The 13,154-nt window shown below is 38.2% G+C and overlaps 1 protein-coding gene across 1 annotated transcript in view; it reads left to right on the top strand.

Annotated features, from left to right (window-relative positions):
• IGFBP7 (insulin like growth factor binding protein 7) overlaps positions 1-13,154 on the top strand; it is a 37,903-nt gene that overhangs the window by 23,682 nt on the left and 1,067 nt on the right. Inside the window, exons 2-3 of the mRNA XM_058168954.1 lie at positions 5,689-5,798; positions 11,844-11,960. Of these exons, the coding sequence (XP_058024937.1) occupies positions 5,689-5,798; positions 11,844-11,960 (227 nt within the window). The remainder of the gene's footprint in view (positions 1-5,688; positions 5,799-11,843; positions 11,961-13,154) is intronic.

Here is a 13,154-nt window from a genome sequence, read left to right on the forward strand (position 1 = left end):
AGGAGATCAGAGCAGAATAGAACAAAAGGTCACAGCTATGCAACTTCAGCTAAGCCAAAGAAAAATCTAGTAATTCTAGCCAACAATCTCAAGAACAGCAGCTTGTCTCATACTGCAGGAACCTCAATCTTAGGATAAGAAATCTTTTCTTTAGAACTTAGAACTAATTTTTAGAACTAAAACTAAGACAAATATTCCTTCCTGAGAAAAAATATAATGTACACACAGGAATTATGGTAGATGTCTCTCTGAAGCACACTAGAAATTTGGAAGAGGAGAGTATATTGCAGATTCTGTCAAAGGCACAATACAGTAGTGCTTACAAATAGGAAATAGCCATTCCTTTTTGCTATCTTGGTTCTGTTGCTTAGGTGATTCTTAAGCAAGAAATGAAACACGTTTCTTTTCATGGTTTAAAAGCAGATTGGGCACTGCTCAGTCAGTAAGACTGAATATTACTTCCAGATTACTTATAGGACTGCCGGTTCCCTATAGTTCCTGCCCATCCTGCTGGATGTGATAGGGAGGGCTCACTTTGGATTCCATTGGTGAAGCAGTGTCACCTGGTGTTGCCTCAGAAGCATGCTTTCTCTGTCATAGTGCCTGTGTTATGGAACAGCCTCCACCAGAGAGTACCAATGGCCCTAACCCCTATTGACCTTCAAGAAAGCAGTTGAAGACCTGGCTTTTCCCTTAGACATTGGTGTTAAGATAATGATAGAATTGGCATGTGATAGTTGATGGATGGATTTTAGCAGGGCCTCAACATAGTTTGTTTTAAGTGGATTTTTTATAAAAAAAATCATTATGTTTTTGTCATTTTGTCATCTAGAGTTCCTTTTGGTACTTGGATAGCTACATAAAATTGTTAAACAAATAAATATCTATAACTATCAGCTCCAGTACTAGAGACCAAGTCAAAACAGATTTTTAAATCTTTAAACTGAGGTTTTATGGAGAGAATATGCCAGCCCTTTGAGGTAATCCTGACAAGAAACCCAATCCATGAACACCAAAACTACCTTTATTGTAAGGCTATAGTAGCAGGATCTTGCAAGTCTCTCTTTCTTTATTTTTACTCTGTAGAAAACTAGGGAGGGTCCCTTCTGAGATAGTTCCCAGTCCTATTTCCTTTTGTGAGCTGAGTTAACTTTCACATGATGGTAGTCTAGGCTGCGGCTCTTCTTCCTGTCTCTCAAGGTCATTCCCACATACCATTCCAGAGCAACAATCAGACTCAGCTTAGTTTTTGAACTTGGCAGAACAAAAAAGTAGTGGCAAGGGAAATGTCTTGAAGAATTGCTTGTTGTTTTAAGAGCAAACTGTGTTTTCATTTAAGATTGAGATGGGCCTTTAAGTTTTGAAATGTCAAAACGGAAGTTTCTGAAAACAAACTTTGCTAATATTTAACTTCCTGTTGGGAAGCCAACTATGGACTTGAAAGACTATTATGTATGAATTGTTCTCTATCAGTGTCTGGTGTTGATGCTGATGTTTGAAAATATTGCATACTTATGAACATATATAACCATAAGATAGGCCTGCATCAGCTTCCTGGGTTGTACAGCCGAGTTGAAAAGCACCTGCATATAAATAGAATACAAGATACGACTCTTTATTATTAATACTATGTTTTATCCCTCACTCACATCTTTCTCTCTTGCTTGCTTTTTGAAGCTACATACTTCCTTGCTCATTGCCCCCCTTTTAATGTTTAAATCCAGTGTGATTTGTACGGCCTCCTTTTCATTGGTGAGGATGAATACTTTGATATCTAAGAATAATTGACACATATTAATAATGACACAAAAGAGGAAGGGTTGGCAGGAAAAGGTGATCATATCTCAACATGTCAAGCAGCCCTTGTCATAATTCTCTCAATTGCAAAATGGGAATAGCATCCCCTCACTCTGCTTCTGGCTTTCCCACAGCAGCGGTCTGCCTGATTATCTTGGGGGAATACAACAGCTAGAACTCAAATAGTAATTCTATTTTGAAGTGCAGGTAGTCTTCATTATATATTCAGTAGCATCAAGAAAGATTTACATTCTTTTAAGGACAGTTACAAATCACTGTCCAAAAACCAAAGAACTTAAGGTACCCAAAAGGTCCCAGGCCTGCCCTGGATGAGATTCGCCCCCCACCCCACCATTTGAAGCCATCATTCAAATCCTTATCACAAACTGCTTCCCAAAGTCTTCTCCTTGTCCCAGGCAAGGAGCTAGCTAGAGAAACAGAGGTTTAAATCCTCTCAGGATACATAAAACAGGTTGAAAGAACCAGGCTTGTGAGTATAATCACCAAATAACAGAGAGGGGTTGGTTTCTGTTAACTATTTTTGGTTAATAATAAAATTGCTTTAATTTCACAAATTCATGAATACACTGTTTATTTTTTAAAAGGATTCTTTTTTTTAATTTCTAGGCCCATCCATTGTGACCCCTCCAAAGGACATCTGGAATGTCAGTGGAGCCCAGGTTTACCTGAGCTGCGAAGTCATTGGAATTCTACCCAATTCTCACCTGGAACAAGGTTAGTAGAAACTAGGCAAGTTTTGAAGGTGATCCACCAGAAGATTTTCCTAGACAGCTTCATTAGAATAAATGAGTGCCATGCCAGGACCCTGCCAAGTTCATGCCACATAAATGAAGGGGTCTCCCGAGTTCTTTTTACAGCAGTGAGTCCTACGCAGAAATTCCTGAAGTCTGTGCTATTTGTAATGCTTAAGAGTACAGAAAGGATACAGAAATAGAATGTTATATGTAACTGTGAGGAAAAAAAGAGAAAATTCATCATATTAATGGCTCATTTAAAACCATCCCAAGTAGAACGGACTTCCGGTTTGGCACCGTAGGTGATGGCGGTGATCTTTACGATCACCAACCTCTGGATTATGTGGAATCGCTAGGACAGCTTAAATCTGCTGTCCAGCGGTTCGGAAAACCCCCTCTTCTCTCTCTTAGATAGGACTATCTGACTCATGATATTTGGATGCTTTCGGTTTGCAGCACTTTATCCTCTGCTGAAAACTGTGGCCGCTTTGAGTGGGAAGGTCTGTCTCTTCTCATGGTAATAATACACCCCAGGGATATTTCCTCGCTAGAGCTGAAGGAGATCAGAGCAGAATAGAACAAAAGGTCACAGCTATGCAACTTCAGCTAAGCCAAAGAAAAATCTAGTAATTCTAGCCAACAATCTCAAGAACAGCAGCTTGTCTCATACTGCAGGAACCTCAATCTTAGGATAAGAAATCTTTTCTTTACAACTTAGAACTAATTTTTAGAACTAAAACTAAGACAAATATTCCTTCCTGAGAAAAAATATAATGTACACACAGGAATTATGGTAGATGTCTCTCTGAAGCACACTAGAAATTTGGAAGAGGAGGTTGAAGAAATTAAGCAACATAATTTAAAATTAGAAAATAAAATGGATGAATTTCAAAGTAAAATGGAAAAACAGAGGATGAAATAGTTTTGATACAATATAGAAATATGGAATTTGCTCTTAGAATTCGAGGTTTGAAAGAAAATAAGGAAGAGAATTTAAGGAAATTTTTTCTGAAGTATTTGCTGAGATATTAGCAGCTCGTCCAGCAGATGTGGCTTATCAAATTGATAAAATATATCGTGTGAATTCTTGGATAGCAAGGCAAAAAAGTTGCCAAGGGATGTTGTTATTTTATTTTACAAACAGAACAGTGAGAAATCAGATTTTGCAAGCTTCATATAAGGGGAGAAGATTCAGATTGCTGGTCAAGATATTTTGATATTAAAGGAAATTCCACCAAAATGTTAAGGGCTAGGAAGGAATTTGCCTTCCTGGTGAATGAACTTAAAAACATCAGATTGAATATAGATGGGATATTCCAACTGGTATAATAGTATATTATGCAGGAAAGTACATCGCTTCAATACGGTTGGAAAAGCAAGAGAATTTTATGTTGAGGTATTAAAAGTTGGAAGTCTTCCCCATTGGAAGCTAGAAGAAGGAGGCTGAAGTGAAGGAAAGAGAAGTGAAGCAGGTACAAGAACAGATTGTGATGGAAGAAGATTTATTACAAGTGTTGGAAATACCTACAACGGGTTTAGATTCAAAAGAACAAAGGCTGACAAGAGCTGCTGCTAAACGCAAGGAACAAGAGATGAAGGCACAACAACAACTGGCAACTACTACAACGGAAACAGTGGGAGGAGCAAGGCCTAAAGTAAAATGTGATCTGCGGCTGGTGTTCCAAAAGTTTCCTTCGGCCGATAATGGCAATTAAACTATTATCTTGGAATGTTAATGGCCTGAATTCACCGCAGAAGAGAAGGAAAGTATTTCATTATTTGAAACAATTTAAAAATGACATTACCTGTTTACAAGAAACACATATTAGATCTTGCTAAATGTTGAGATGCGATTGTGAAGATGCTACTTATTACCATATATGGTGGACTTGTAAAAAAGTTAAAGCATTTTGGATTAAAGTATGGTGGATCATGCAGAATATTTTGAAAAAGAAGATTAAGTTTACTCTGCAGTTCTTTCTACTAGGAATAATTATGGACTATACAGCTATAGAGACTAAATTGATTTTGAACTTAATAACAGTCGCAAGACTTTTGATTGCTTAGTATTGGAAGAAAGAAGAATTACCTACAATCAAGAATGGACACTCAAAGTATCAAATCTGGCAGAGATGACAAAATCTCCGCTACTTGAAAGACTATTATGTATGAATTGTTCCCTATCAGTGTCTGGTGTTGATGCTGATGTTTGAAAATATTGCATACTTATGAACATATATAACCATAAGATAGGCCTGCATCAGCTTCCTGGGTTGTACAGCCGAGTTGAAAAGCACCTGCATATAAATAGAATACAAGATAGACTCTTTATTATTAATACTATGTTTTATCCCTCACTCACATCTTTCTCTCTTGCTTGCTTTTTGAAGCTACATACTTCCTCGCTCATTGCCCCCCTTTTAATGTTTAAATCCAGTGTGATTTGTACAGCCTCCTTTTCATTGGTGAGGATGAATACTTTGATATCTAAGAATAATTGACACATATTAATAATGACACAAAAGAGGAAGGGTTGGCAGGAGGAGGTGATCATATCTCAATGTGTCAAGCAGCCCTTGTCATAATTCTCTCAATTGCAAAATGGGAACAGCATCCCCTCACTCTGCTTCTGGCTTTCCCACAACAGTGGTCTGTCTGATTATCTTGGGGGAATACAACAGCTAGAACTCAAATAGTAATTCTATTTTGAAGTGCAGGTAGTCTTCATTATATATTCAGTAGCATCAAGAAAGATTTACATTCTTTTAAGGACAGTTACAAGTCGCTGTCCAAAAACCAAAGAACTTAAGATACCCAAAAGGTCCCAGGCCTGCCCTGGATGAGATTCGCCCCCCCCCTCCATTTGAAGCCATCATTCAAATCCTTATCACAAACTGCTTCCCAAAGTCTTCTAATTGTCCCAGGCAAGGAGCTAGTTAGAGAAACAGAGGTTTAAATCCTCTTAGGACACATAAAACAAGTTGAAAGAACCAGGCTTCTGAGTATAATCACCAAATAACAAGAGAGGGGTTGGTTTCTATTAACTGTTTTTGGTTAATGATAAAATTGCTTTAATTTCATAAATTCATGAATACACTGTTTATTTTTTAAAAGGATTCTTTTTTTTAATTTCTAGGCCCATCCATTGTGACCCCTCCAAAGGACATCTGGAATGTCAGTGGAGCCCAGGTTTACCTGAGCTGCGAAGTCATTGGAATTCCCACTCCAATTCTCACCTGGAACAAGGTTAGTAGAAACTAGGCAAGTTTTGAAGGTGATCCACCAGAAGATTTTCCTAGACAGCTTCATTAGAATAAATGAGTGCCATGCCAGGACCCTGCCAAGTTCATGCCACATAAATGAAGGGGTCTCCCGAGTTCTTTTTACAGCAGTGAGTCCTACGCAGAAATCCCTGAAGTCTGTGCTATTTGTAATGCTTAAGAGTACAGAAAGGATACAGAAATAGAATGTTATATGTAACCGTGAGGAAAAAAAGAGAAAATTCATCATATTAATGGCTCATTTAAAACCATCCCAAGTACAAATGCAAAAGGATTAGAATATAGCATGGTGACAGATGAATTTAGGTATGTGCTTTGTCAAACCAAACTTTCTGCAGAGCCTTAGAAGTGTTATTTAAATTATAGAACATTCTTTTCAAAAAATAATGCCATGAAGAAATCTAGTTCTGGATTCAGTTCTGTTTACCCTTTTATATGAGCTCTGTCACCATATTAGGTCTTCAAAAGGAGCAAGTGCTAAGGAATCACTTGAACAGAATGCCAGTGTATTTCTGCAGACCTTGAAATATTTGAACCAACAAATACAAGGCCTATTTTTGATGCAGATGTCTTGGTTGCCTGTGAATGAGAGAAACAGAGGAGTTTGAAAGGAGTTGCCGCTTCAGCAGTAGGAGATCAGATGATATTGATGACCTTGACTTGTGTTGTAGTGGCTGAGAATTTGAGCCATGTGTTAGAAAGACATTGATTTACCCATTTTCTTAGTTTCCAGACTCTCCTTAGACATTAATTTAGCTTGACTTTATTCATGAGAAGCCAGAATTTCACAATGTGCTTCTGGATGTCCAGAAAATTAGGTGGTCAATAGGGCTATTAGATCTGGGCTGCAAGAAATCAGTTGATCGCTTTGCGTGGTAATTCCACAAATGGGAAATAATGGGAGAAATTACGTCAGGAATAGCAAAGGAAATATAGAAGCGTTCATATCAAGTGCTGCTGGTAAAACAGTGAGTACTGTGATGTAGTAGTTAAAGCTTTAGAGTAATATGCCCAATGAAATCTAGGATTTTTTTCCACAGCACATAATTCAGGGGTGAAATACTACCAGTTCGCTCCAGTCTGGCCAAACCAGTAGTGATAAAAGCTACCATTTCAAGTGAACCGGTAGTAAAAAAAAAAGATACCGGTTCGGGAGAACAAGTAGTTAGCTACCAGTTTGGGAGAACCGGTAGTAAAAAAAAAGATACCGGTTCGGGAGAACAAGTAGTTAGCTACCAGTTTGGGAGAACCGGTAGTAAAAAAAAAGATACCGGTTCGGGAGAACAAGTAGTTAGCTACCAGTTTGGGAGAACCGGTAGTTTAAAAGCTACCATTTCAAGTGAACCGGTAGTTTAAAAGCTACCATTTCAAGTGAACCGGTAGTTTAAAAGCTACCATTTCAAGTGAACCGGTAGTTTAAAAGCTACCAATTTCTCCGAACTGGTATTTCCGATGATCAGCTGTGCAGCAGGGTTTATCTTTAGCTAGAAAGCAGAAATCCTGAAGTCTGTGCTATTTGTAATGCTTAAGAGTACAGAAAGGATACAGAAATAGAATGTTATATGTAACCGTGAGGAAAAAAGAGAAAATTCATCATATTAATGGCTCATTTAAAACCATCCCAAGTACAAATGCAAAAGGATTAGAATATAGCATGGTGACAGATGGATTTAGGTATGTGCTTTGTCAAGCCAAACTTTCTGTAGAGCCTTAGAAGTGTTATTTAAATTATAGAACATTCTTTTCAAAAAATAATGCCATGAAGAAATCTAGTTCTGGATTCAGTTCTGTTTACCCTTTTATATGAGCTCTGTCACCATATTAGGTCTTCAAAAGGAGCAAGTGCTAAGGAATCACTTGAACAGAATGCCAGTGTATTTCTGCAGACCTTGAAATATTTGAACCAACAAATACAAGGCCTATTTTTGATGCAGATGTCTTGGTTGCCTGTGAATGAGAGAAACAGAGGAGTTGGAAAGGAGTTGCCGCTTCAGCAGTAGGAGATCAGATGATATTGATGACCTTGACTTGTGTTGTAGTGGGTGAGAATTTGAGCCATGTGTTAGAAAGACATTGATTTACCCATTTTCTTAGTTTCCAGACTCTCCTTAGACATTAATTTAGCTTGGCTTTATTCATGAGAAGCCAGAATTTTACAATGTGCTTCTGGATGTCCAGAAAGTTAGGTGGTCAATAGGGCTATTAGATCTGGGCTGCAAGAAATTAGTTGATCGCTTTGCGTGGTAATTCCACAAATGGGAAATAACTGATTTAAAGTCAGCAATAAGATGTGTGTGTGTGTGTGTACGTACATACGTACTTGTAGTAGCCTTAAAAGACAATGGGAAACAATGGGAGAAATTACGTCAGGAATAGCAAAGGTAATATAGAAGCGTTCATATCAAGTGCTGCTGGTAAAACAGTGAGTACTGTGATGTAGTAGTTAAAGCTTTAGAGTAATATGACCAATGAAATCTAGGATTTTTTTCCACAGCACATAATTCAGGGGTGAAATGCTACCAGTTCGCTCCAGTCTGGCCAAACCAGTAGTGATAAAAGCTACCATTTCAAGTGAACCGGTAGTAAAAAAAAAAGATACCGGTTCGGGAGAACAAGTAGTTAGCTACCAGTTTGGGAGAACCGGTAGTTTAAAAAAGCTACCAATTTCTCCGAACTGGTATTTCCGATGATCAGCTGTGCAGCAGGGTTTATCTTTAGCTAGAAAGCAGGAAATCCTGCTTTCTAACAAAGCTAAATCACACGCCACAGCTGATCCCCCCCTCACTGTTCTACTTACCTTCCCAAGCCTTCTTTTGGTGCCTACTGCGCATGCGCGTGCAGAGCACGCACCAAAACAAGGCTTGGTAAGTAGAACAGCCGGGGGGTGGGATCAGCTGTGCAGCGCAGCTTAGCTTTGCTAGAAAGCAGGAAATCCTGCACTTCCATTAATATTAAGCCAATATTTGCATGTGTGTTTCTAACAAGGGACAACACACAAGCCCAACATTTATGAATTTATGGAGATCAGTAGATTTAGAGTTGATAGCAATGTGACTGCATCTGTTGAGAAACTAGCAAGCTTCCTTGTGCAGGTGGCTGTCCACTGTAAGAACATACTGCTGGAGTAGAAGGGCCTGGGTTAAAATCCAGCAGCCCCCTGTTTAAGTCTTTATCTAGGTTTAGGTCCAACCTTAGCCATGGAAGCTCACAGGTTGGGCTTTGGGTCCAGTCATTCTTTCTCACCTTACTTCCCTCTTATGATTGTTGTGATGGGGATAAAATGAAGCAAGATCTCTTAATATAGAAATTAATCCATCTCTATATTATGAGATGAATAAAATTAATATAGCTTAGAGATAATTGTTTTGAAGTACTGCACAAAAGGCAGGTTATAAAGCAGAAAGATAACTCTTTTCGGAATAAGAAGAAAGCAAAGGGGCCTCAGGAGGGCTCCAGATAACCAAAACTTTAGTATGGAGAGGCCTAAGTTACCATCTGAATTCTCAGTATTTGACATGAATTTAAAGTGAGCAGAACCCAGGAAATGTGTTTTTTCTTTCCAAGATTCAAACCACCCTTGCTATATTTGCCTTTAAATAGGCTTTGAAAACCTGGCTCTTGCCCCAGGGATGAGGGTTGTACCCTTTCAGTTGAATGTGGCATGAGAAATAAAGTATTCATTGTTTTTCCCCTGGGCAGTTGCCATCTTTCTAGGAACTATTTTGTTTCTAGGTTTCTTCCTTTTTTCATTTCATAAGTTCCCAGAATCGTTGCAGGGTCAGCCAGCTGTAGGGTTGAGAGTGAGGAAAAAATGAAGAGAGGAAGATGGATAGATGGTTTGGGATATGACATCATGGGTGTACAGTGTTCAGATGCAGATTGAAACACAAAGCAATAATGGGAGGATTGAATGGAGGCTGAACTGATAATTAGAAGGCATAATAGAGTGGTTACAAAAATAGGATTTCAGATGGTAACTCTTACAATGGGGCTTTTTTCCAAGACATGTAGCAGAGAGAAGCAAGAGAACTACAGAGGGAAGAGAAGCAGGACTATTTCATCCCTTCTGCCGAGAAGCCAACTATATTTGGCTCTTCCACAATTGTCAGAAGGAGCAACTTAAACTATTTCTACTGTAACTTTGGGAACCGGTACCTCTGTTGGCTTCTTTCCATTTTTCCACCCCTCTACCCCCTGCGGTCTTTTCTTTTACTAGTCATATTAAAACTGCTATTCATAAATCACTCTCTTTGAGAAAAGAGAAGGTTAAAAGAAAATGTTAAGTTACTCGGATGTCCACAAAGAAGTGGTTGTGTTTGATTTGTGATCCTTTACAGCAGCTCCCACAATTCTCTCCAGTAGGGTGACTACCATGCTTAGTAATGTTGGCCTCCAGCTAATTGATTACAGAGGAACATTCTTGCCTATTTTTGGCAAAAAATATGGAGATAGGTTTTGACCTTTCCTTCCAGTTTAATATCCCCTCCTGGTTTCCCATCCAAGCACAAACCCAGGTCAGACCTTGCTTAGCTGCCCTCTGCTTGACCAACCAGCTGTTGGCGCATCAGAGCTCTTGACTCTTACTACTTCTAAATTAGTGCCTTGCTTGACCTTCCTAACTCAAGAAGGTAAAGTGATACCAATCACAAATACTCTCCTGATTTCAGTATTCCAACTTTCTGTTCAATAAGCGCTTTGTCAGAAGGGAAAAGCACCTAAAATGCTGTTTGTCAATGCTTGAGGAGAATTTATGTGTTTTTAATATTTTTTTATTATTTAAAAGATTTCTGCAATTCTGGACAGTTAACAACAGTGATAAAAACATTAAGAAAGAAAAGACTGCTTTGATTTGAACTCTTGAACTCACTCATTCTCTTACTTACCCAGTAAAGGAATGAATTTCTAATGCCTGGGAAATAAAGTATTAACTAGGCAATAAAATGTGCATCTCCTCCTCAGTAGTGAAAACACAAAACCAGCGGATAATTGTTTATATTCCCATGGCTGTTTTTCATTAGTCACACTGGTTACTTTCTCTTTGAGCAACTGGCAACTCTCCCTACAATATTATATAAGCAATTCATCTTTTTTAAAAATGCAGTTCATTGTATAACACAGGAAAATCTGCTTTTTAAGGGAATAGAATAGAATAGAATAGAATAGAATAGAATAGAATAGAATAGAATAGAATAGAATAGAATAGAATAGAATTTTTATTGGCCAAGTGTGATTGGACACACAAGGAATTTGTCTTGGTGCATATGCTCTCAGTGTACATAAAAGAAAAGATACGTTCATCAAGGTACAACATTTACAACACAATTGATGGTCAATATATCAATATAAATCATAAGGATTGCCAGCAACAAAGTTACAGTCATACAGTCATAAGTGGGAAGAGATTGGTGATGGCAACTATGAGAAGATTAATAGTAGTGCAGATTTAGTAAATAGTTTGACAGTGTTGAGGGAATTATTTGTTTAGCAGAGTGATGGCCTTCGGGAAAAAACTGTTCTTGTGTCTAGTTGTTCTGTTGTGCAGTGCTCTATAGCGTTTTGAGGGTAGGAGTTCAAACAGTTTATGACCTGGATGTGAGGGATCTGTAAATATTTTCACGGCCCTCTTCTTGATTCGTGCAGTATACAGGTCCTCAATGGAAGGCAGGTTGGTAGCAATTATTTTTCTAAAAATATATTCTTAAAACCCACTGGGTGTCCTGAAAATAATTTGTGCTCTTAACCAACTTATTCAGTATAGAAAGTCTGAAATGTTTTAACTATATGGTATATTAAATAACCAGGTTCAGTCCTCCTGACTAGTCCAAAACTTTACCCACCCACTTTTCCAAGTTTTTACTTCCATCAGGGATATCCAACCTTGGCAAATTTAAGACTTATGGCTTAATTCCTCAGCATGGCTGGCTGAGGAATTCTAGGAGTTGAAGTCCATAAGTCATAAAGTTACCAAGGTTGCACACTCCTGACGCCCATCCTTTCTTCTCATATACAGGTAACAAGGGGACAATATAGTGTCCAGAGAGTGGAACTTCTTCCAGGAGACCGAGACAATTTAGCTGTTCAGACTCGTGGTGGTCCTGAAAAGCACGAGGTGACAGGGTGGGTATTGGTAAGTAAAATTCTCTTTCAAATTAAATTGCCATTTTGAGAATTTTGCAGCAAGTAAGAGGAAATAGGATTTTTCTTCTTGGAGGTTGGTTGAGCGGAATGTTGGCACATCATGAGGTAAATGACATATTGGCTTTCTAAGTTAAATGATTAGCTTTCACCTAAGAATAAGTATATACCGTAATATATTACGGTTATGCTGTCAACTGTCCAATTTATATGCAAAATTAGGGAAGTGCAGGCCTGTATCTATAGAATATAGTGCCAATATTGCATCCAGATGTAAAACTCTAAATGTCCAAGGACAGAACATGCTGCATTTTTTTTTAATTTCTCACACATTCAAACAAGAGAGATAGATTCATTTTTTACTATCCTTCATTGATCAGGGAAGGAATATTAACATCATATCTTCCAAAGCAAAATGCAAAATCCAATTGTTTTGTAAAACCAATCCAAGCTGAACCAGTAGTAACCCACCATTGCCCTATACCACATCCTCCACAAAATGCAGAGGTTGAAAAGTACTTACCACATAAAATTCAAATCATTGTACCCGCTAATCTGCACTTATCATAAGAATTTTTTTTCCAAAAGGATAATTAATCCCACTTCTCCACCTTCCCCAAAATATATGCTAAGATCTTTTTGGTAAGGCACAGAATGCTTGTTTTCTGATATTCACGAGTTTTGTTTCCTACCAGAATTCCATTTTGAGGTTTACTAACTCAAGTTGTGCAAAGGGACTTGTTTTTGCATATTACAATGGCCTGTCATAGTCAAAATCAAACTGTGGATATAGATTGTTACAATCCAAGCAAACATACACTCATATATATACTTCCCTATCTCTATGTGCCTTCCAGCTAATAGTATAAGAGGGAGATGCAATGTTAGAAACAAGGACAAGAAATCCCTGCCACACTCAGTTCCAATTATGAGAATTTCTTCATGAAAATGGTTTTCGGAGCTCCTTATTTGTTTCTAGAAGGTTCACCATGTCTGTCTTCTCCCCATTCCATATAAGACCGCCGGGCAGACAAAATCAGTAAATATAAGGCCGAGCTCTTAGCATCTGATGATACTGTTGTCTTTAGGTCTCAAATGCTTTCCACTATTGGCAGGAATTGCTGAAGCTGTTCTTAATCCTTTCAGAATTAGTACCTAATGGAGACATAACAGAGCCATCGTGGTG

This window comes from Ahaetulla prasina, chromosome 2, assembly GCF_028640845.1.
Source record: "Ahaetulla prasina isolate Xishuangbanna chromosome 2, ASM2864084v1, whole genome shotgun sequence".
Lineage (NCBI taxonomy): Eukaryota > Metazoa > Chordata > Lepidosauria > Squamata > Colubridae > Ahaetulla > Ahaetulla prasina.